Source organism: Lampris incognitus, chromosome 2 (genome assembly GCF_029633865.1).
Source record: "Lampris incognitus isolate fLamInc1 chromosome 2, fLamInc1.hap2, whole genome shotgun sequence".
NCBI lineage: Eukaryota > Metazoa > Chordata > Actinopteri > Lampriformes > Lampridae > Lampris > Lampris incognitus.
In genome coordinates this window covers 40,211,042-40,232,941 of record NC_079212.1, presented here as the reverse complement: position 1 = coordinate 40,232,941, position 21,900 = coordinate 40,211,042, and the positions used below count along the sequence as shown (strand labels likewise).

The 21,900-nt window shown below is 46.0% G+C and overlaps 1 protein-coding gene across 1 annotated transcript in view; it reads right to left on the bottom strand.

Annotated features, from left to right (window-relative positions):
* The window catches only part of prkcz (protein kinase C, zeta), a 157,233-nt gene extending 135,576 nt beyond the window's left edge, over nucleotides 1–21,657 (bottom strand). The window contains exons 1-4 of the mRNA XM_056273162.1: nucleotides 21,364–21,657; nucleotides 12,816–12,937; nucleotides 11,708–11,797; nucleotides 10,510–10,560 (exon numbers count right to left, since the gene is read on the bottom strand). Coding sequence (XP_056129137.1) covers nucleotides 10,510–10,560; nucleotides 11,708–11,797; nucleotides 12,816–12,937; nucleotides 21,364–21,434 — 334 coding nt within the window. The 5' untranslated portion in view covers nucleotides 21,435–21,657. The remainder of the gene's footprint in view (nucleotides 1–10,509; nucleotides 10,561–11,707; nucleotides 11,798–12,815; nucleotides 12,938–21,363) is intronic.
* Nucleotides 21,658–21,900: the final 243 nt, after the last annotated feature.

Sequence of the window (21,900 nt, the reverse complement as noted above, 5' to 3'; positions counted from 1 at the left end):
AGAGAGCCGGCAAGGATGTTCGGCTGCATCCCCTCCTCTTTCTCTAGCTCTATCGCTCCCTCCCTGTCCCTCGCTGTAAAAATCCCTCCCTCTTTCTCTCTCCTCCCCAATGCTTCCCTCTTCTCCTTCCGGCGATTTATTTAATTATTTCCTCCCTCCCTCTCTCCCTCCCTCCTCTGTGCCTGCCCATCTCTCCACCCCCACCCCCCTCCCACTCTCCCCTGCCCTCACTCCCAGTAGCACAATATCGCTACAGCTGGCAATGTGGCGCGCTTTGTGTCAGTTTAATTCTCTCTCAGTCATTCCCCTCTTCCATCTCCTCTCTCTATGTGTCCTATTCTATGTTCGATGACATCTCTTCTCCACTACGTGCATTACCCCCCCCCCCATTTTCTTCAGGGTGGGAAAGATGTCAAGCAAGGCCAAAATTAGGGAGTGCCTGCCTTTTACGTTAAGAGCTGATGTATCTCAGTACAATGCTCTCTCTCTCTCTTGCCCTCTCTCTCGCCCTCTCTCTCGCTCTCTCAGTTGTTAGCGGGAGTCTCGGGAGAGACAGCGGTGCCACACAGCTGATGGAAGGGCTGCAGGGAAAACATGGAGCGTACGAGCACGGCGGGTGGGGATGGAGGGTGGGGGAGGAAAAGGAAAAGCGGAGAGGACAGGAAGGACCGGTCCCTTGCTCTGTCGGGCAGGCAACCTCTGTCGTTTAAATGCTTATGGGATTTTTACCTCCCCCTCCCTTCCTCTTCTTCTCCACCCGCTCCCCTTTCTCTCTTCCTCCTCCCTCTCCAACCCGTACAGAGCGAGGTCTGTTCACAGTGTCACACAGATGCACACACACAGACATGCATGAGTTAAGTTTGAGCCTGACAAGCCCTGAACGGTAAAGTCACAGTCAAAAAGTAGTCACAGGCTGGTTTTTGGGGGGGAGAAAAGACTTGTTTGTCGTGGCTCAATCTATCTTTGTATAAGGCCTTTCAGGATGTGCGCCAGCTGGGTCAGTGTAGACTTTTTGTCAGTTGTACAGGCTACAGGATAGCCCTCAGTGACAATACCGATGTTTATTGACTTGGTGAACAATTTTGGGCCATGAGCAAAAAACTGCTTATATCTCAATGACGGCAAAAATTATGAAAAATTGTTAAATTATACAAAAACATGTCCAACAGGGTGACCGGGTGACGTGACGGTCTATTCTGCTGCCTACCAACACGGGGATCGGTGGGTCGAATCCCCGTGTTACCTTTGGCTTGTTCAAGCGTCCCTGCAGACACAATTAGTCGTGTCTGCGGGTGGGAAGCCGGGTGTGGGTATGTGTCCTGGTCACTGCACTAGTGCCTCCTCTGGCCGGTCGAGGCGCCTGTTTGGGGGTGGAGGGGGAACTGGGGGGAATAGCATGATCCTCCCACGCACTATGTCCCCCTGGCGAAACTCCTCACTGTCAGGTGAAAAGAAGCGGCTGGTGACTCCACATGTATCAGAGGAGGCATGTGGTAGTCTGCAGCATCCCCGGATCGGCAGAGGGGGTGGAGCAGAGACTTGGACGGCTCGCAAGAGTGGGGTAATTGGCCAAATCCAATTGGGGAGAAAAGGGGGCAAAAAAAATCCACCCCCCCAAAAAAAAACATGTCCAACAGTGGCAAGGTGGTGCAGTGGTTAGCACGGTCACCTCACAGCAAGAAGGTCCTGGGTTTGAACCCCGGGGTAGCCCAACCTTGGGGGTCGTCCCGGGTCGTCCTCTGTGTGGAGTTTGCATGTTCTCCCCGTGTCTGCATGGGTTTCCTCTGGGTGCTCCAGTTTCCTTCCACAGTCCAAAGACATGTAGGTCAGGTGAATCGGCCGTACTAAAATTGTCCCTAGGTGTAAATGTGTGTGTGTGTGTGTGTGTGTGTGTGTGTGTGTGTGTGTGTGTGTGTGTGTGTGTGTGTGTGTGTGGGCCCTGGGATGGACTGGTGGCCTGTCCAGGGTGTCTGCCTGCCTGCCGCTTAATGACTGCTGGGATAGGCTCCAGCATCCCCATGACCCTGAGTAAGGATAAGTCGTTTGGATAATGGATGGATGGGATATCCAACAGTGGCCTGAGGTATTACTGCTACTGAGGCAAGAAGACAATAGGAGCAAAATATTTTTTTTAAAAAACACATGGAATGTTAGGTCCTGTCTTGTGCTGAGTTCGTTTAAATTGATGATATATTCTTTGGATGGTTTTCTTCAACAATACTCACTACCAAGCCATTGGTTCAACAAGGGGAAATATATTTGATTTTACAAGCCAGTTTCTGCTCCAAGACTTGGAAATGTTAACATATCATTAACTACACTGCTCAAAAAAATAAAGGGAACACATAAGCAATGCAATGTAGCTCCAAGTCAGTCACACTTTTGAGATATCAACCTGTCCAGTTAGGAAGCAACACTGATTTGTGAATCAATTTCACCTGTTGGTAAATTGTCTAATTTCCACCTGGTGGAAATTAGACAATTTGCAAGACAACCCCTATAAAAGGAATGGATTTGCAGGTGGTGGCCACAGACCATTTGCCTGTCCTCATCTTTTCTGGCCGATCTTTGGTTAGTTTTTCATTTTGCTAGTGCCCCCACCACTAGAGGTGGCATGAGGCGGTATCTGCAACCTACAGAAGTTGCTCAGGTAGTGCAGCTCATCCAGGATGGCACATCAATGCGTGCTGTGGCAAGAAGATTTAATGTGTCTCCCAGCACAGTGTCCAGAGCATGGAGGAGGTACCAGGAGACAGGCCAGTACACCAGGAGACGTGGAGGGGGCCGCAGGAGGACAACAACCCCGCAGCAGGACCGCTATCTGGTCCTTTGTGCAAGGAGGAACAGGAGGAGCACTGCCGGAGCCCTACAAAACGACCTTCAACAGGCCACTAATGTGCAGGTTTCTGCTCAAACAGTGAGAAACAGAATGCATGAGGATGGTATGAGGGCCCACGTCCACAATTGGGGCCTGTGCTCACAGCCCAACACCATGCAGCCCGATTGACCTTTGCCAGAGAACATCTTGGTTGGCAGATTCGCCATTGGCACCCTGTGCTCTTCACAGATGAGAGCAGGTTCACACTGAACACATGTGACAGACGTGAGAGAGTCTGGAGATGCTGTGGAGAACGTTCTGCTGCCTGCAACATCCTCCAGCATGACCGGTTTGGCGGTGGGTCAGTGATGGTCTGGGGAGGCATATCCTTGGAGGGCCGCACAGACCTCTACGTGCTAGCCAGAGGTACCATGACCGCCATTAGGTACCGGGATGAGATCCTCAGACCCATTGTCAGACCATATGCTGGTGCAGTGGGCCCTGGGTTCCTGCTCATGCATGACAATGCTCGTCCTCATGTGGCCAGAGTGTGTCAGCAGTTCCTGTATGTCGAGGGCATTGATGCTATGGACTGGCCTGCACGTTCCCCAGACCTGAATCCAATCGAGCACCTCTGGGACATCATGTCTCGTACCATCCGCCAACGTGATGTCGCACCACAGACTGTCCAGGAGTTGACCGATGCCCTGATCCAGGTCTGGGAGGAGATCCCTCAGGAGACCATCCGTCGTCTCATCAGGAGCATGCCCAGACGTTGTAGGGAGTGCATACAGGCACGTGGAGGCCACACACACTACTGAGCCTCATTTTGAATCGTCTTGAAGAATTTCCACAGAAGTTGGATCAGCCTATGTTCTCATTTTCCACTTTGATTTTGAGTATGATTCTGAATCCAGACCTTAATGGGCTAATGATTTTGATTTCCTTTGATCATTCTTAGGTTATTTTGCTCTAAACACATTCCTCTGTCTAATAAATAAAGATTAAATAAATATTTCATTCATTGAGGTCTATATTGTGTTTTTAGGTGTTCCCTTTATTTTTTTGAGCAGTGTAGTTTCAGTGGGGTACATGTAGGCACAGTGAATAGCCATCAACTATGTTTCCTTGTCAATGCACATGCAGGGCCACAAGGCTGAAATAACTATGGAAGAGTGTGAAATACAAGAGGATTACTAGATCTGTCTGCTACACATGGCCCACAGCACACACCATGCAATTTGGAAATAATACACAGATATAAACATGCATTACAACCCGTTTGGTGACAACAACTAAAATAATATTGGATTATTTAAGAACAGGAAAATTCTAAGTTAATCATCCAGACTGAATAAGCTTGGATCATGTATTAAATAGCAATCAAGAGTGGGACAGATTTAAGGGGCTTTCACTTTAGTTAGTTGAATAAACCATTGTTTAGATATCGTAAAACCTGCACGCCCCGACACACACCCACGAATTATTAGACCCGCATTTTGTCCGACATTGACTTAGACACAGTCGCTCCCATCCAAAATACCAAGGCATGATTCAGTTTTCTTGTTTTGGTACGCCATCAAAAATGCTACAATTCAGACTCAGAATCAGAAACCTTTGTCGCTTCATTTCATGCACTTGTGCACATGAAATGAAATTAAACATCGCTCCCCCCAGCCCACAGCAGTGCAACACAAAGACAAAAATACATCCAAAAACTACAAGAACTACAAGAACACATATCCAAACTAACAAATACATCCAAACTAAACAAAAAAGAAATCACTGTCCAGGAGAACGAATGCCAGCCAGGGTGACTGTTGGAACTGCCGGTCTGCATGGGCTAGCAGTTAGCTTAGCCTGCCCCACTTCTGTGTCCTGTCAGACCACCTTCGGTGTTTCCTCTTTGAGTGCAGCTCTGGTCAGGGCCGTGGTCCTTGGGCCGACAGGACGCAGCAGACCACGCTCCCTCAGCCGATCCAATGCCAGCTCTCCCAGCCAGACACCCTCGACACACCTCCCCACACTCCACATTACGACACTAAAAACACAGTCAAGGCTAGGCGAGGCCGCCGCCAGACTGCCCTCGGTGTTATCGGAACTGCCGGTCTGCATGGGCTAGCAGTTAGCTTAGCCTGCCCCACTTCCACGTCCCGTCAGACCACCCTTGGTGTTACCTCTTCGGGCACAGCTCCAGGCAGGGCCATGGTCCCTGGGTCCACAGGACGCAGCAGACCAGGCTCTCCCATTCAGCGCCAGCTCTCCCAGCCATCAAATGAAGACAAACTTAGACGCAGACGTGGATAAAGACACTGCATGGACGGTACTGGGTGAGGCCACCAAAAACATGAATTTGCGCCGTCATCTTCCCACACCAGTACTGGGTGAGGCCGCTGCAAATGTGAATTTTCGCCTCCATCTTCCCACACCGGGAGCAGAAGGAAGTGGAAGCAATTGCAATGCTTAACAACATTAGAGGTTATAATTCATTTCCACTGCATTCAAAAGGAGAAGAATTTGAAGGAAAAATTATTTCCTTTCCAACACAAACCCCATTCTGTCCTCCACTCACTTCCCTCTCAAAAGAATCGCTCTCTCTCAAGAACCTTCTCCCATCCCACCTCCACCCTCCCTCTCACCGATACACAAAAAACATACTCCGGGTATCAACAGCTTGCAAATGAAGCCAAAAACAGAACTGTCTCACATATCATTTACCAAAAGTCCTGAAAAGTGGTCACTTTTTGGAGCATGTAGTATACAATATTCAACATCGTCCAAAAGGCACAACACACAGAGCTCAGAGACAACACAAAGAAAAGAGACAGAGGATCGGGAATGCTACACATATTGCGAAACTGCACCTGCATACGTGTGTTTGTCCACTTCTGTCAATTATAATCAAACTACAGAGTGATGGTCACAGTCTGCCTCAGGACAGGAGGACAGGCACCTCCGTCATAATAAACAAAACATGATTCCCAGTGATAGACAACACGACAAAAACAGCATGGTGACAAGAAGGATGTTGTGAGCTACACTGAGAGGAACCAGAAGGTAATCATAGGAGAAATGAGTTGACTTATTTGGCATGAAGCCCAAAAGCTTCTGCATGAATAGACTGTGTATGAACATATGTTTAATAATTGTGCAATCATGTTAACCCCAATAAGATCCACTATAAACGTTCAGTCTGTTAAAGAGTAGGTCCTTTTTTTTTTTAAAGGATTTTATATCATTCTGTGGCTTCCCAGTCGTGTTCCCTATGTAGTCAAATCCAAAAATTCAAATTTTGGTCAAAGTATGTATGTTTTAGGTGCGGCACAGTGGCGCAGTGGTTAGTGCGGTCGCCTCACAGCAAGAAGGTCCTGGGTCCGAGCCCCGGGGTAGGTCAACCTTGGGGGGTCATCCTGGGTCTGTGTGGAGCTTGCATGTTCTCCCCAGGTTTGCATGGGTTTCCTCCAGGTGCTCCGGTTTCCTCCCACAGTCCAAAGAAATGTAGGTCAAGTAAATCGGCTGTACTAAAATTGTCCCTCGGTGTGAATGTGTGTGTGTGTGCATATGTGTGTGTGTGTGTGGGCCCTGGGATGGACTGGTGGCCTGTCCAGGGTTTCTCCCCACCTGCCGCCCAGTGACTGCTGGGATAGGCTCCAGCATACCCGCGACCCTGAGAGCAGGACGAGTGGTTTGGGTAATGGATACATGGATGGATGGTTTTAGCATCAAAATTCTATTTTCTAAAGTCCTTCTAAAAACTCTTTCCCATGTGACCTGATGTATGTTTCTGCACTTTCTTTTAAAACTTTCGTCACGCTCCATGCTTACACTGTCAGTGAACCATGTGTGTGTGTGTGTGTGTGGGGGGGTAGGATCGTGCATCAACACTAACCTGCGTCACTGCTTTCTGCTAACGGCTGAGAGGGCGTTTCCATTTGAACAACCCGGAAAAGAACGCAGATGGTGTCACCCCTTAAGTACTTGTGAAATTAATAATATACTTCCAAGAAATCGCTAAAAATAACTTCACCATATATGGTCGCTTTAAAAGATCTGCAAATTCAGATGTGACGCTGTTGCTGTACATCGGCCTCATAGATGCTGTTAACTGTTCGGAGACAATACTAACAGTTCATCCATCCATCCATTATCCAAACCGCTTATCCTGCTCTCAGGGTCACGGGGATGCTGGAGCCTATCCCAGCAGTCATTGGGTGGCATGCGGGTAGACACCCTGGCCAGGCCACCAGGCCATCACAGGGCCGACACACACACACACACACACACACACATATATATATATATATTCACACCTAGGGACAATTTAGTACTGCCGATTCACCTGACCTACATGTCTTTGAACTGTGGGAGGAAACTGGAGAAGCCAGAGGAAACCCATGCAGACATGGGGAGAACATGCAAACTCCACATAGAGGACAACCCGGGGCGACCCCCAAGGTTGGACTACCCCAGGGTTCAAACCCAGGGCCTTCTTGCTGTGAGGCAATGGCGCTAACCACTGTGCCACCATGCTGCCTACTAACAGTTCAGTAAGAAAATTTACTAAAATTGTACAGGGTGATAATTAAAATCATTCATAAGGTTGACAGCCCCCCACCCCACCCCCACAACCATTGCCAGTCATCCTGGGTTTCTGAAAGTCACAGTGCTACCAAGTGAGTCTCATTTGTATAGAAATCATGAGAATTTGAGAAGCAAATCTGTTAATATGACAAAATTCAGACTACACTGATTACAAGAACACATCATTCAATGGTCTATCAATCAATAGGCTAAACTTGATATTAAAGTCTAAGTCTTAATGTCACCGATATGACTATTTACCACTCTCCTACACTTCCAGTGGATGGCCACAAATCAATATATTTGGCTTTTCCCCCATAGGCCTCCCCAAGGCTCTGGCTGAGTCAAATTGTCCAAACCTCAGGTGAGACGACTCTAAAATGATATGGTGATGAGCATCAATTTGGTAGCTGTCAATTCTGTAGACTTGCCTCCCATTACCAACTCCAGATGGAGTGAGTATGGCGTATAAAACACTTGCCTCTCCATTTTCCTGAGGGAGTTGAGGGAGTAAACTCACTTCTTGTGATTAACTGATGTGTCATTTCACAGAATGGACAAGTTTGAGACCAATACCCAATCCACCAGACAGGAATATGTTGAAGAAATTTGGCTCCTATTTTAGAGCTGTCTGTAGTAAGACACACACACACACACACACACACACACACACACACACACACACACACTCTGTTATGCCATTAGAGAAGTGTGCACAGTGCACTGTAAAATTCCTTTGACGGATACAAAAAAAAAAAAAAAACAGAAAATTGCAACTGATGCAAAACATTTATGATGGATGACCTGCGGTCCGCGGTGGTGTAGCGGTCTAAGCACCGGCTTTGTGTCGATGCAGTTGCCCACTAGGGACCGGGGTTCGCGCCCCGGTCTCGTCAGATCCGACTATGGCCGGACTCGATGAAGCAGCAATCATTGGCAACGCTGTCTTCGAGAGGGGGGCGGAGTCGGCTTGTGTTCGTCACGTGAATGCGTCTGTGTGTGTGTGGGAAAAAACAGTGGTTCGGCCTGGAGTCGCCTTGTCACGAAAGTGGGGAGGCGGTCTCCTTCGAGACTGCCGGCCGGAGAGATGCAGTTGGCGAACGCATGCAGTACGAGGGTGGGTGTTTGAATTAAAAGAGGGATCGATTGGCCACTAAATTGGGAGAAAAAAGGGAAAAATCAGAAATAAATTTATAAAATATGATGGATGACCTTTCCAGATAGAGCATGAGGTTGTACTAATTTTTTAATATGCAAAAATTTCAGACAAAAAAATTCCAGATTCATTCAGCAATAGCCTTTAGTGATGTTACTGTAACCCATAGTCCATTTCTAAATTCCTGCTTGAAGCAGCTGATATTTTATTACAGTACAAGAGCTGATAGTAGGCTACTGTCTTTCAGTCAACTAAATCGAGTAGAATAGAAGTTGTCCGTTATTATATTACATTATTTGATAAGTCAGTTAGATGGTCATGTGACCACAAAAAAAAAAACCCACTGCCTTTGCTTTTCTGGGGGGAGATCCCCCCCCTCTTTTCTCCCCAATTGTACTTGGCCAATTACCCAATTACCCCACTCTTCCGAGCCGTCCTGGTCGCTGCTCCACCCCTTCCGCCGTGCTGCAGACTACCACAAGCCTCCTCCGATACATGTGGAGTCGCCAGCCGCTTCTTTTCACCTGTCAGTGAGGAGTTTCGCCAGGGGGACGTTGCACGTGGGAGGATCACGCTATTCCCTCCAATTCCCTCTCCCACCCCAAACAGGTGCCCCGACCGACCAGAGGAGGCACTAGTTCAGCAACCAGGACACATGTCCACATCCGGCTTCCCACCAGCAGAGACGGCCAATGGCGTCTTGTCGGGATGCCCCGACCAAGCCGGAGGTAATACGGGGATTCGAACCGGCAATCCCCGTGTTGGTAGGCAACGGAATAGACCGCACCGCCACCCGGACACCCCCACACCGACTTTGCTTAAAGTAATCGACCATTTATCGTGATCATATTGGCCTGGACAGATGTGATCGCTATAAGCAATTTCCACTTTATTTTGAAAATTATTTCACCCCACAAGAAAAAAGTAAAATTCAAGCCATCATCAGTAGACCCCCTATGTCTTGCAGCTATGCCCAAAGCCAATTGACCCAAATGAGGCTGCACAGAAAAGATGATTCAAGTAAATTCCAACTCTGAGTCAAGTAAGTAAACCTCTTTGTCAGCCAGAAGACTGAGTGGCCATAACTGATGAATCTGGGTTTTGGTCTGATGGACGAACTCGAGTTTGACAGATGTCAGCAGAAGGCAATGAATGAGTGGCCATAACCAGCAACAACACCAAGGACCAAAGCACCACTTCTGCTACTGCACCTTAACAGACCCAGACTTGAAACCGCGTTTTTATCCCTCTCAAAAATCACCAACCGGTTTCATGTACCAACTGTTGTGTATTATGTGCTCCCCAAAAGTAAACACCCCAAATGGTGACAAAGGAATATTTAAATTTCTTATCAAAAAAGTGAATGCCACCTGCATTACTTGAGCCAAGAACTACTCAAAGTTTCTTGTCAAAACATAATGGTATACAAGGTGCCTGGTTAATGACCCACATTACAGACCTCTTACCACTGTTTTAGCAGCCTCATTTCCATGTATGTAGTACCTCTACAACACAAAGAGCAGACTATACCAGATCCTGTGTGGGTCGATACTATGTGCGGTGTATTAGGTCAAAATATGAGAGATTTGCCTAACTTATGCGGGGTATTAGCCTCATAAGTTAGGCAAATCGTTCATATTTTGATCATGCAATTTCAGTAATTGCAATCCAGCCACAAAGTTGCTGGTCCGATGACCATTTTTGAAATAGCTCTTTGCTAACTCCTGAGGTAATGTGCTGTAGGGAAGACATGATAAGGCAGAATAATAAACAACAATGGCTGCGATGATGAATGGTAACATTAGCGGTGTCAAACACCTATTAGACCGGGCAATAAAAACAGGACTTCGATTAATTTGGGAGACTCAAATGGCTCTTTAGGTCAGCAGTTTGGGGATCCTAACTGGGAAAAGAGAAGGTTGAATTGGAGTCAAAACACAGCAGGAGTACTCACTGTCCTCTCCGGGGCAAGGCATGCCAGGCTTTTCTGGGATACTGGGGAAGACTGCAAGAAATGGACCACAAAGAAACCAAAAATTAAACAACCTCAAAAGGAGATGTGACAATTCACCCCCCCCCCTTTTCTCCCCAGTTGTATCCGGCCAATTACCCTACTCTTCTGAGCTGTCCCGGTCGCTGCTCCACCCCCGATCTGGGGAGGGCTGCAGACTACCATATGCCTCCTCCGATACATGTGGAGTCGCCAGCCGCTTCTTTTCACCTGACAGTGAGGCGTTTCACCAGGGGGATGTAGCGCATGGTTGGATCACGCTATTCCCCCCGGTTCCCCCTCCCCCCCGAACAGGCACCCCAACCGACCAGAGGAGGCGCTAGTGCAGCGACCAGGATGCATACCCACATCCAGCTGCCCACCCGCTGCCCACCCGCAGACACGGCCAATTGTAGAGGCGCCCGACCAAGCCGGAGGTAACACAGGGATTCGACCCGGCAATCCCCGTGTTGGTAGGCAATGGAATAGATCGCTATGCTACCCGGACACCCTGAGACCGACAATTTTGAGTTTTAGTCTTTTGTATCTTCACCAAACACTGGCAACAATGTAGGGAAACTGTTTAGATACTTCATCTATCCAAATTTGAGCATGTATCTGAACTAGAATGCACATAATTTACTTTTGTGTTTTTGTTTGCATAGGCAAGAAGTAGACACAAAGCAACAATAAATCTCAACTAGAAAGAGAAACAGCAAAAAACAGAATGCAAGATAAGAATGAAATGAGTTTTTTCTGGGATTCTGAGTAAACGTTCTTCTTTGCCAGGATTCAAATACAACTGTCATTTCGTTCATCTGCCACTGTCAGACCCCCGTAATTAGTGTTAAAAATATGACCGCCTCTTCCAGGTATGAGTGCTATGCATTTTTTGCTCACCACCATCCCCCCCAACATCTCAGCTCCTCTAGTGTCTGGCCCTTCTTTTGGCATCTTTCAAACAATGGTGTATTTGTGTGTGTGTGTGTGTATGTGTGTGTGTGTGTGTGTGTGTCTGTGTATGGGTGGGTGGGGTCAGGTGCAGTAGCACTAACTTTTGTAACAAACAGGTGAAGCAAAAAAGAATTAAATGTGGTAGTGCAGGGAGTAATGGGGTGAGGTGAGTGAAGTTGGAGCTAATGTGCCACAAGGCTAAACTCACCGTGCAGGAAGAGGCCAGACCTGCTGGTGCGGCTATAAATGCGGAACGCTTCGTCCAGTTCCATCTGAGATGAGATGGTACACGGATCCCCTGGAGAGAAGGAATATGAATTCACACACACACACACACACACACACACACACACACACACACACACACACACACACACACACACACATATATATATATATGTATTACCATCGTCATTCTCATCCTGTGATCTTTCCACTGAGCCATGTCATGCACTTCGATATGATCCTTTGCCCTTTAGTTAAAGAAGTGTAGTTGTCACACTGGATATTTTATTTAAGTTCAAAATTGGTGATGAAATTTGCACCTGAGGGCTGACCAACACATAACACTATTCTTACCAAGTGATACAAGAAAGAAGCACGTCAGGCATGTACAGTTCCTGCTAACAGCATGGGGAAATCCCCTTTCAGTCTTTATTTTACATAAACTGTCTCACATATAAGAGCCTTTAATGACTCTCTCGCCTTGTGTCTTTCACTTCGTTCTCCATCCAATGTTATTATACTGATAAAATATATTACACAATAATGGTAAAAATAATAATACATTACTATAATATATGTGAATAATTATATAATGATGTTTGTATATAGATATATATACACACAAGCAACATTTTTACTGCAGTCTTTTATGTTGTTCATGTCAACTGTTTAATACCATTCACTCATCCAATTTGCAGTCATGCACCTACCAATACAATAACTAACTTGTGCAATAATCTATACAACAGAATCTGTGATTTTATTTACAGGATCTGTGCAATATAATTCACTACTGCACTCGTACTTTTATAGGCTACTTATCATAGCTAGCTTTTGGTATCTAGCCTTGTACTTCATGTAGTATTCTTTTATCTTGCTGTGTGTATATGCTATATGTAACCAAGAGCACCATACCAGGTCAAATTCCCTGTAAGGGATCATCCTTGGCTAATAAAAACTGGCTTGACTTCTACTCCTCTTTATAATGTATTAATTTATAATTTATTTTTAAAAAAAAGATATGAAAACTTGGTGTCAGACATGAAATGGCAAAAAAGGTGTGCAACACGATGACGTCGGGCCAAACTCACCCTCATCGTCTATCCACTTGAGCGTGATTGGCTGCTGCTGTGTGACGCAGCACATCTCCCTCACCTCCTCACACAGCCGGATGAAGGTTACAGTGGCAGCCAGGTCTGTAATCAGCATGTCTCTGAACAAACGCACACACACAAACCCATGCACACATATACACAGAAACACACAAGAAGGCAATTTAGCCACTATGAGCATTCCAGAACACTAATGGTGAAATATCATCATTATAAAAAACGAGAAATATGTTCACTGATCTTTCTAGAGGAAACGTATATTTGAAAGGCCCTCAACCAAAAGTATGGCGTGTTTCCATATTAAATTTTTTTTGTAAAGGCAGCTCCAGTGAGAATGGGATTCAGTGGTCCCACTCTGACACACACGGAGTAATGGTAATACATTTGGTTGATTACTGACCTGGCCTTTCATTTTTATAAAGCCTTTTAGAATGAAAAAACAAAAAAAACATCATTAGGAATAAATTACAAGTAAATTCTAACCGGTGATGAAATCATACCAAACTGGAAACCATGAGAAGCTTAAAAGTTAGAATGAGTAGGAGTTTGCTAAAAATGAATGTATAGATTCACAAAAATTATACCTCTCAATCATCATTTATGACCACTAGCCATGTGTGGTGGTGTCTGTATCTGCAGAGACCCTGTTCTCTGCCTGTATTTTCCTATTTTTTCTTATTTTGCTGTGTACGGGACGTTTCTGGGCATTAACCTTTGGGCAGCAGGACTTTATAAAGACGTAGCAATCTGGTGCCAGATCGAGATCATAAGCACACATCCAAGAGGAAGCTATAACAATGGCGGACACAGCACCACCAAGATGCAAATATAGCAAGGCGAAATGCCATGTGGACAAAGCTCGTTCCGAAACGAGAGTGTATCTGGGGTTGGCTTTCACCCGCTGGCGAGCACTGAAGTAGAGGATGGGAATGAAGAGTGACGCGGAGCTGGCCTGTACACTGGGTTCTGGCTGCGGTCAGGGGGCGCACGCTTCTAGTGTCATTGAGCTGGGGGGGGGGCACTTTCAATGTTGTGTTTGCATACCGCAACTGACAAATTCTATTCGTTCTACCTTTAAGGAGATGAGTGTCTTTCTGAAGATATGACATTTATAATACATAAAAGCAAACAGATATTACAGTGCCTTGCCAAAGTATTCAACTCCCTTGACAGTCATCACTAATTTCTGGATTATAAAAGGTACTCACACATCTGTTCCTGAACAATATTCTTTTGTGAACCCATGAGCTCTAACAGCATGTTCCCAAAGCCAAAATAAGTTATGTTCCGCTGACTTTTTGTAAATAAATTAAAAACTAAAATATAGCGCTTGCATAAGTATTCAACCCCCACATATCAATACTTTGCAGAGTACCATTTAGCTGCAACAACAGCCATGATTCTCTTTGGGTATGTATGTACAAGCTTTGCACATTCTTCTGGAGTAATTCTTGCCCATTCCTCTTGGCAGAATTTGTACAGGTCTTGCAGGTTGGTGGGATGGCGCCCCTGGACTGCAATTTTCAATCTGTGCCACAGATTTTCAATGGGGTTGAGGTCCAGGCTTTGACTTGGCCACTCCAAAACGTTCACCTTTTTGTTGCTGAGCCATGCCATTGTTGCTTTAGCCTTGTGCTTAGGATCGCTGTCCTGCTGGAAGGTAAACCTTTTCCCCAGCTTCAGTTTTATGGCAGACTGCAACAGGTTTTCTTCCAATATTTCCCTGTATTTGGATCAATCCATTCTTCCCTCAACTTGAATAAGGTTCCCAGTGCCTGCAGATGAAAAGCAACCCCGTAGCATTATGCTGCCACTACCATGCTTGCTGTAGCGACGGTGTTTTTTAGTGTATGAGCAGTGTTAGGTTTGCGCCACACATAACGCTTGAGTTTTAGCCAAAAAACTCAACTTTTGTCTCATTTGACCACAAAACGTTTACCCACATCTTAACTGGGTCTCTCTCATGCTTGGTAGCAATCTCCAAGTGTGCTTGTATATGAATAGTTTTGAGCAACAGCTTCTTTCTTGCCACGCTCCCATACAGGCCAGATTTATGGAGAGCCCGTGATATGGTTGACTCATGCACCTTTTTTTTTGGCTCCCCCCCTTTTTTTCTCCCCAGTTGTATCTGGCCAATTACCCCACTCTTCCGAGCCGTCCCGGTCTCTGGGTAAGATCTTCACCAGGAATCTGAAGAACACAGCGGCATGCCAGGCAACCAGTGATGACCTCAACACTTGGCTCTCCACAGTGGACAAGTCAAGGCTTCCTGGAAAATTCAAGGCCTGGATTTATCAATATGGAATCCTGCCTCTACTCCTCTAGCCACTGCTAATCTATGAATTCCAAATCAACATCGTGGAGGGCTTTGAAAAGAAGATCAGGCAGTTCCTGCGCAGGTGGCTGAGCCTGCCGCGGAGCCTAAGCAGCATTGCCCTTATGGGCATAACACCAAGCTCCACCTTCCTCTCAGCAGTCTGGCAGAGGAGTTCATGGTAACCTGAGCCAGAGAAGTCCTGCTCTACCGAGATTCAGCTGACCCCAAAGTCTCTGCAGGTATCGAGACCAGAACAGGAAGGAAGTGGCACGGCCAGGAGGCAGTTAAGCAGGCTGAGGCAAGGTTGTGGAACAGCATCCTGATGAGCACTATGGCAACTGGTTGGACCAGGCTCAGAAGCAACGCAAGACCTTGCTACAGTAAAGCCCAAGGAAAGGAGAGGCAAAAGCTGATCCAGGAGGAGGTACGCGCAGAGGTGGAGGAAGCTTGCTACAGCAGAATGGTGGCTATGTGCAAGCAGGGGCCTGGACCAAGCGGGAGCATACAACCGGCTGAAAGATCACCTGGACAGAACTCTGGAAGGCAAAATCACACTGATTGAAGTTTTTGGTCCAGTCAGTGTATGATATCCTCCAAAGCCCTTCCAACCTATTCAACTGGGGCCTGGTGGACTCACCTGCTTGCCAACTCTGCCAGAAAAGAAGATCCTTGGAGCACATCCTGAGCTGCTGTCCAAAGGACTTGGGAGAAGGGCGGTATCATTGGCGCCATGACCAAGTTCTGTGGGCAGTAGCAGAAACCATCTGTACTGGTATCAGCTACAGCAAGCAGCAACACCCAACAAAACACACCATTGCCTATTTTCAAGCAGGGGAGAATCCCCAGACCCAGCCAAAGGCCCAGAGTGGGCTGCTCACAACAGCAAGGGACTGGCAGTTCCTGGTTGACCTAGGGAGACAACTGTGGTTCCCGGACACCATCGCAGCTACCACACTCAGGCCAGACATCGTCCTGATGTCCGTGGCAACCAAGCAAGTGGTTTTGCTAGAGCTAACTGTGCCCTTGGAAGATTGGATGGAGGAGGCGCAAGAAAGGAAGAAAGCCAGGTATGCAGATCTGGTAGCTGAGTGTCAGAGGGATGGGTGGAAGGCCTACTGTGAGTCGGTTGAAGTGGGCTGCAGGGGCTTTGCAGGCCAGTCTCTACACTGGGTCCTGTGACTCTTGGGGATTTATGGGCTGCAAAGAAGAAGAGCCATTAGGAACATCTTGGACGCCACAGAAAAGGCTTCCCGTTAGCTCTGGATGAAGAGGGTTGATGAGTGGTGTAATGTGCTACCTGGACACAAGTCGGGGCTTGATCACCCCCGGCTGGGTCACTTGGGTGAGGGTGTCTGATGTTAAGACCCGGGTGATCCTGGGTTCATTACTGACCATGTGTCCAGGTTGCACCACATGGTATATCAAAGAATGTACTTAGCATTGAGACTTATCATATGGGCTGATAAGTCTGTGTTTAGCTGCAGCCAAACACTTCATGTAATCCTGTTATAGAATTCAAAAGAATAAATTTATATAGCCTAAATAAAAGGAATCCTGGGGATAAAACAGTCAACTTGGGTTTTAATTAGTCATCCACCATTTTGCATCCCCTTAAATTCTTCTTAATTTAAGTTTAAGTCAGGTATAAGGGAAAAGGCAGGACAGTAAGTAGCTGTGTTAGACTTCTTGGAGGGTACAGACACGAAATGTGAATGCTTCATACTCTCATAACAAGCTTCAGAGGGGAAAAGATGGAAGGGAGGATAATAAATTACAAACTGATCGCTAAATTACATGATACTCAATGCATGTGGTGATCCTATTAATTGATTTGCAGCATTTGACGACGTATCATTCACTGCTTTCACTGCTGGCTCTGGTCATTGCCAAGTCTCAGCTGCTGATGGACTGGTATGGCAGTCAATTGGCCCCATGAGCAGCCTTTTGTTAGTGTAAAATGGCAACTGGGAAGCACTGTTTGTTGGATACAATTTATACTGCACTGTAATGACATGACTCGGATTGCATAATACAAAATAAAGATTCAATTTCTGAGGCACAGAGCTTGAACTGCTGCCTCACAGCAAGAAGGTCCTAGATTCTATTCTCACCTGTGGTAGGGCTAGCACTGGGGGAGTTTGCGTGTTCTCCCTAGGCGTGTTGGTGTGCAGTAGCTGTCTGTATGTACTCTGCATGTTCTCTGTGCTCAGGCGGGTTATCTCTTGACCAGAGGCCTTTCTGTGTGGAGTTTGTATGTTCTCTCCGGGCTCACATGGGTTTCCTCCATCATCAAAAAGAACCCCAATAAAAACATGCAGAACGCTCTCCTGTCCCTGACCACGGCATTAACATCCACCTGGAATTGGCCCCCAGGCGCTGAAGGAAAGGGCTGCCCGCTGCCCCTGGAGGACGGACAGCAGGATGGGAAAAACGCAAAAGGAACTTTTCTTCAGCCACCGCTCCCTGCATGCGTGTGTGTGTGTGTAGCTGTACGATGAATAAAGTCTCTCCTCTCATCCTCACTTATTTATTGGCTTTGAGCTATCTAACAGTCAGACCTCATATAGTACAAAGTTATAAACAAATGAACTGTGTTCATTTTCAACAACAGCCCTCATTTCACAGCCAGAAACTGAATGATTTTGTTGGCAACACATTCAGAGAATGGCCACTCCTCGCTACCAAAGCATTAAATTCCTCTGTGTGTGTTTGTGTGTGTGTGTGCGTGTGTGTGTGTGTGTGCGTTACTAACAAAACAGATGACTAGTTCTGATTTTGGTTTCAATTTCTAAATGTGGTTCTGGTTTCTAAATGAAGTACACAAGCTCCAGCATTGGCCAGGAAGCTGGTTTTGAACAGCTTTTTGAGTGAAGAACTGTGTTTGCTGTTTGTTTGGCACCTCTGTGAAGGATGATCAGGGGTAGACCGTTTCCCAGCAGGCTCTCTACCTACGTGGACATCCTGTGCTAATATCATGCCCTCCCACATAGTCACTCCTGTGTTGTTCGCTATAATGGCACTAACACGGGTCATTGTGGATGAACTTGCATGCAACAAACAAATGAATGTGCAAGCTCTCCAACACAGATGTAGGTACATATCTGGGCAAACACGAATATGCAACACCTCCACCCCTTTGCTGCCGGCGTTGTCCACATCCCCATTATTTCATACCTTCCAACAAATATAGGTGGTGAATAAACAAAGTGAAAAAAAAACTTCAATTTTATGGGTGTAGGCTAAAACGTCACTATGACACACACTTAACTACAGTGCTTCAAACGCCTTACATACAGTGACCTTTGCACTGTCTGCTGAGTGCATATAATAAGGAGTGTTTGACATAATGGGGGTGGCCTTCCACAATAGCGCATACCTACCTATCCAGATAGTACTAGCTGATCTTTCCATCAAACACTTTTTACATTTGGCTCTTAAACAATAAGGTGGTGAGCCTACCTTAGTTTATTGGTTGCATTAGTGGTGTTTGTGGGCGTTTCTTGAAGGAAATACAGCATTTTCTACAGGAAGCTACCTTGTACCTTCTGGCCAAAGCCACTCACATGAAATATAAGACATTTGTCACATTGCCATGGAATAAACAACCCTATTAAGGGTCTAATGACCTGTGAAGATCTATCGCATAATCTGACAGATGCCCTAGCGGGTGCTACTTGTGATAGTGATCCATTAACCTATTGATTTGCAGTGGTTGCATATGTTCACCCTCCCCCTGGGAATTTTATCATTAGGCTACTGTTCATTTATAGAAGCACTATAATTTCTGTAGTAGAATTTTGTGTTTAGACAATAAAACAATATCAAGAATTGAATTATTAGCATATGTACCATCTTTGTACAAATGCAAAAAAAGATGGTTTGGAATGGGCCCCAGAATTACAACAAGAGAAGGGTTCTGCAGTTCAACACCACTGAAGAGCTCTTAGGTTGTCAGCCATTAATTTGAGTTCATCTAAAGAAGGACTGACAGGTCATTGCCAGAGAATTCCTCAGGACAAACCATGTTTGTTAAACCTTGGAAAAGCACCTTTACATCCTATCGTCAAAATAAAACCTTATTTTTCCCTTTTTGTGATACATTGTCTTTGATTGATTTTGGTTTGAACTAATTATTTAAGGAGAACTAATATGATGGCTTATATTGAGTTGCTAAGCAACTGACAGGATTAGCCTTTCTATGAGCCCATTCTGGACCCAATGGGGCTAAACCATTATCCTCCTCCCCTCCCTTTAAATATATTTAGAAATGGGGTATTAACAAGCTGAGGGTTGGGAGCAAGTTCTGACCTAATTCAGGGAGTTTTTAGTAAGTTCCCATTCAGCAAACTGTGTCTTTTGCTACAGCACCATCAAGGCATTTATATCAACATGCCAAGGGGATGAGGGATTCAAAAACTGAAACTGCTTCCTCAAAAAAAGGTTTTATAACACAAAGGAAGCATGACATTCCTGACATTCAACCACTGCATTCTGTGTGTGTGTGTGTGTGTGTGTGTGTGTGTGTGTGTGTGTGTGTGTGTGTGTGTGTGTGTGTGTGTGTGTATACGCTGGTGAGGAATTATCACACAAAAATTATGTTCCTTTTGAAAACACACAATCCTCCAAGGACAGACGAACAGAACAAGATGGAGCAGAATGTGGTTGAGCTATTTTACCTAAGCTGTTTACACCCCTTCAAACATGCAGAACGAGTCAGTGGACCAATAAGTGAGAAGGCTTTTAGATTCTCTTTTCTCAATGGTTTTGTCACGTCGAAGTTGTTTCCTTTGACCTTGGCCAAACCCTGTTGTTTGAAGACCCATACGCAGTATCATTTGTGTGCAACAGAGCCCTGTCTAAACCCTATCACTTGTCATGTTTATCTATTACTTAAACCTTTATCTAACCAAACACTCCCTTAAGAATGTTTTGGAAGTAAACTGGCCATGAGAGCATTGTGGAAAGAAAGCAAACAGTTCTTGTGACCTCACATATTCATTTTATCAGCTCTTTACTGCAGATATAATAGCATTACAGGAAAGGAAGCAAGCCCAGCATGCGAAAGTGCTCTAACAAACAGGTAGTGCACCATAGCACATGGTGTTCAATGTGTGTCTGAGATTAAAAAAAAAGATGCTGATAGGAGGCCAGTGAATTTGATAAGGTAGTCATGAATGATACTCAACAGATCTTAACCATCCCAGTTCACAGAAATATCACTTTTGTAAATGATGTAGCTTTGACAAAGAGATGCAACTAAAAGAAATCAGCCGCATAAAAACAGATATGGATGAAACATGATTTTATGCAATAATCTAGCTGCAATTATGTGACCTGCATACGACCTCAGCCTTTTATGGCCCCAACTGGCTTGCCTTAGCCCAGTTTCTTACAAGTGTATGAACTTTGGTATTGGCCCTTTACACTCTTTCCAGCTGGAAACATGTGGACGCCCCGATCTGCTACTGGAATATTGTAGTGGCAAGGTATAATATACACACACCTGCCATCACTCCTTTTTTCATTGCACTCAAGTCATTGCGCTGGCCTAGCTTGTGTTTCATCCTGGACAAACCTGGTTGATGAGTTTCTATATATGTGCTACGCTCATAAACGCACCACAAGTGTTAAACAACTGAGGCCGGAGACGTCTACTGGGAGGACAACCCACCAACCATTAACACCATTCATGTCAATCATCCAGTCAACTGACAGGCGAGCCAGGTTTTCCACAATCGGTCATCCATAAGAAGCACGGGAGACTCCAGGCTACATATAATAATTTGTAGTCTATTGGCAAATCTAATTCACCCCCCCCCCCCACTTGACTACAAAAGAAATATGGGGTATCTAAATTCAAATTAAGACAACGTCATTGTTAACTCAACAGTTAACATACATCATATTACAAAAGGTTAATTGAATAAAGCTTAAATGCCTGTAGAGTAATTTGTCGAAAGTGTCCAAAAGCTTCGGCGGGTGAAGTTTTAACCAAACGTCACGAAGAAGAAGGTTTAACGTAGACGAGTAAGATCGTAAATGGCTGGAAGCGCGCGCAACAGGTGCCTTCCGGCGCAGCACGACCACATCGCCTGGCCGCGTCCTGTCAAAACGCCACTTCTGTCCACAATTACCGTAAACGCTGTTTTAACAGTTACTGGAGGTGATAAATCATCACGATCCGGGGACGTTTTACACCGGACGACTTACCCGCAGTAATGCGCTTTGATCTTGACCAAGCCCGGGCCCAGGTCCATCAACGACCCGTTGGACGCCGGCATGGCGAGGTTCACGTCACGTCACTCGGCAGCTAGCTTGAACAAGACGGCAGGTTGGTGCGTTACGCGGCCTCTTCGTCTACGACAAAAAAAGTTCCCATGGCAGGACCAAATTTGGGCTTCGGGCAAATCCAAAAGCGACCGTTCGTCAGTAACGCGCGGAGCCGCTGGGTAAAACTTGAACTTTTCTACGGTTGAAACAAACGAACCCACAAACAAACAGGCCCGGCGGGGTTTGGCCCGGGACACCCGGAGTCAGCGCGAGAGACTTGGGTTCGTCTTGGGCGACGCGGTTTGCTGCCGTGGCAACACGGGGCGGGGGGAAGGGAAGTACACTCACCCCTTCTCCGGCTTAGTCCACCTGTTGTGTTGTAGTTTTTCCCCTATAACGGGATATACCTGCGTTGATCAGTGTTTTCAACACCGAATTTGAATGAAAAAAAGTATTAAAAGTTCGGGGGTGGGGGGG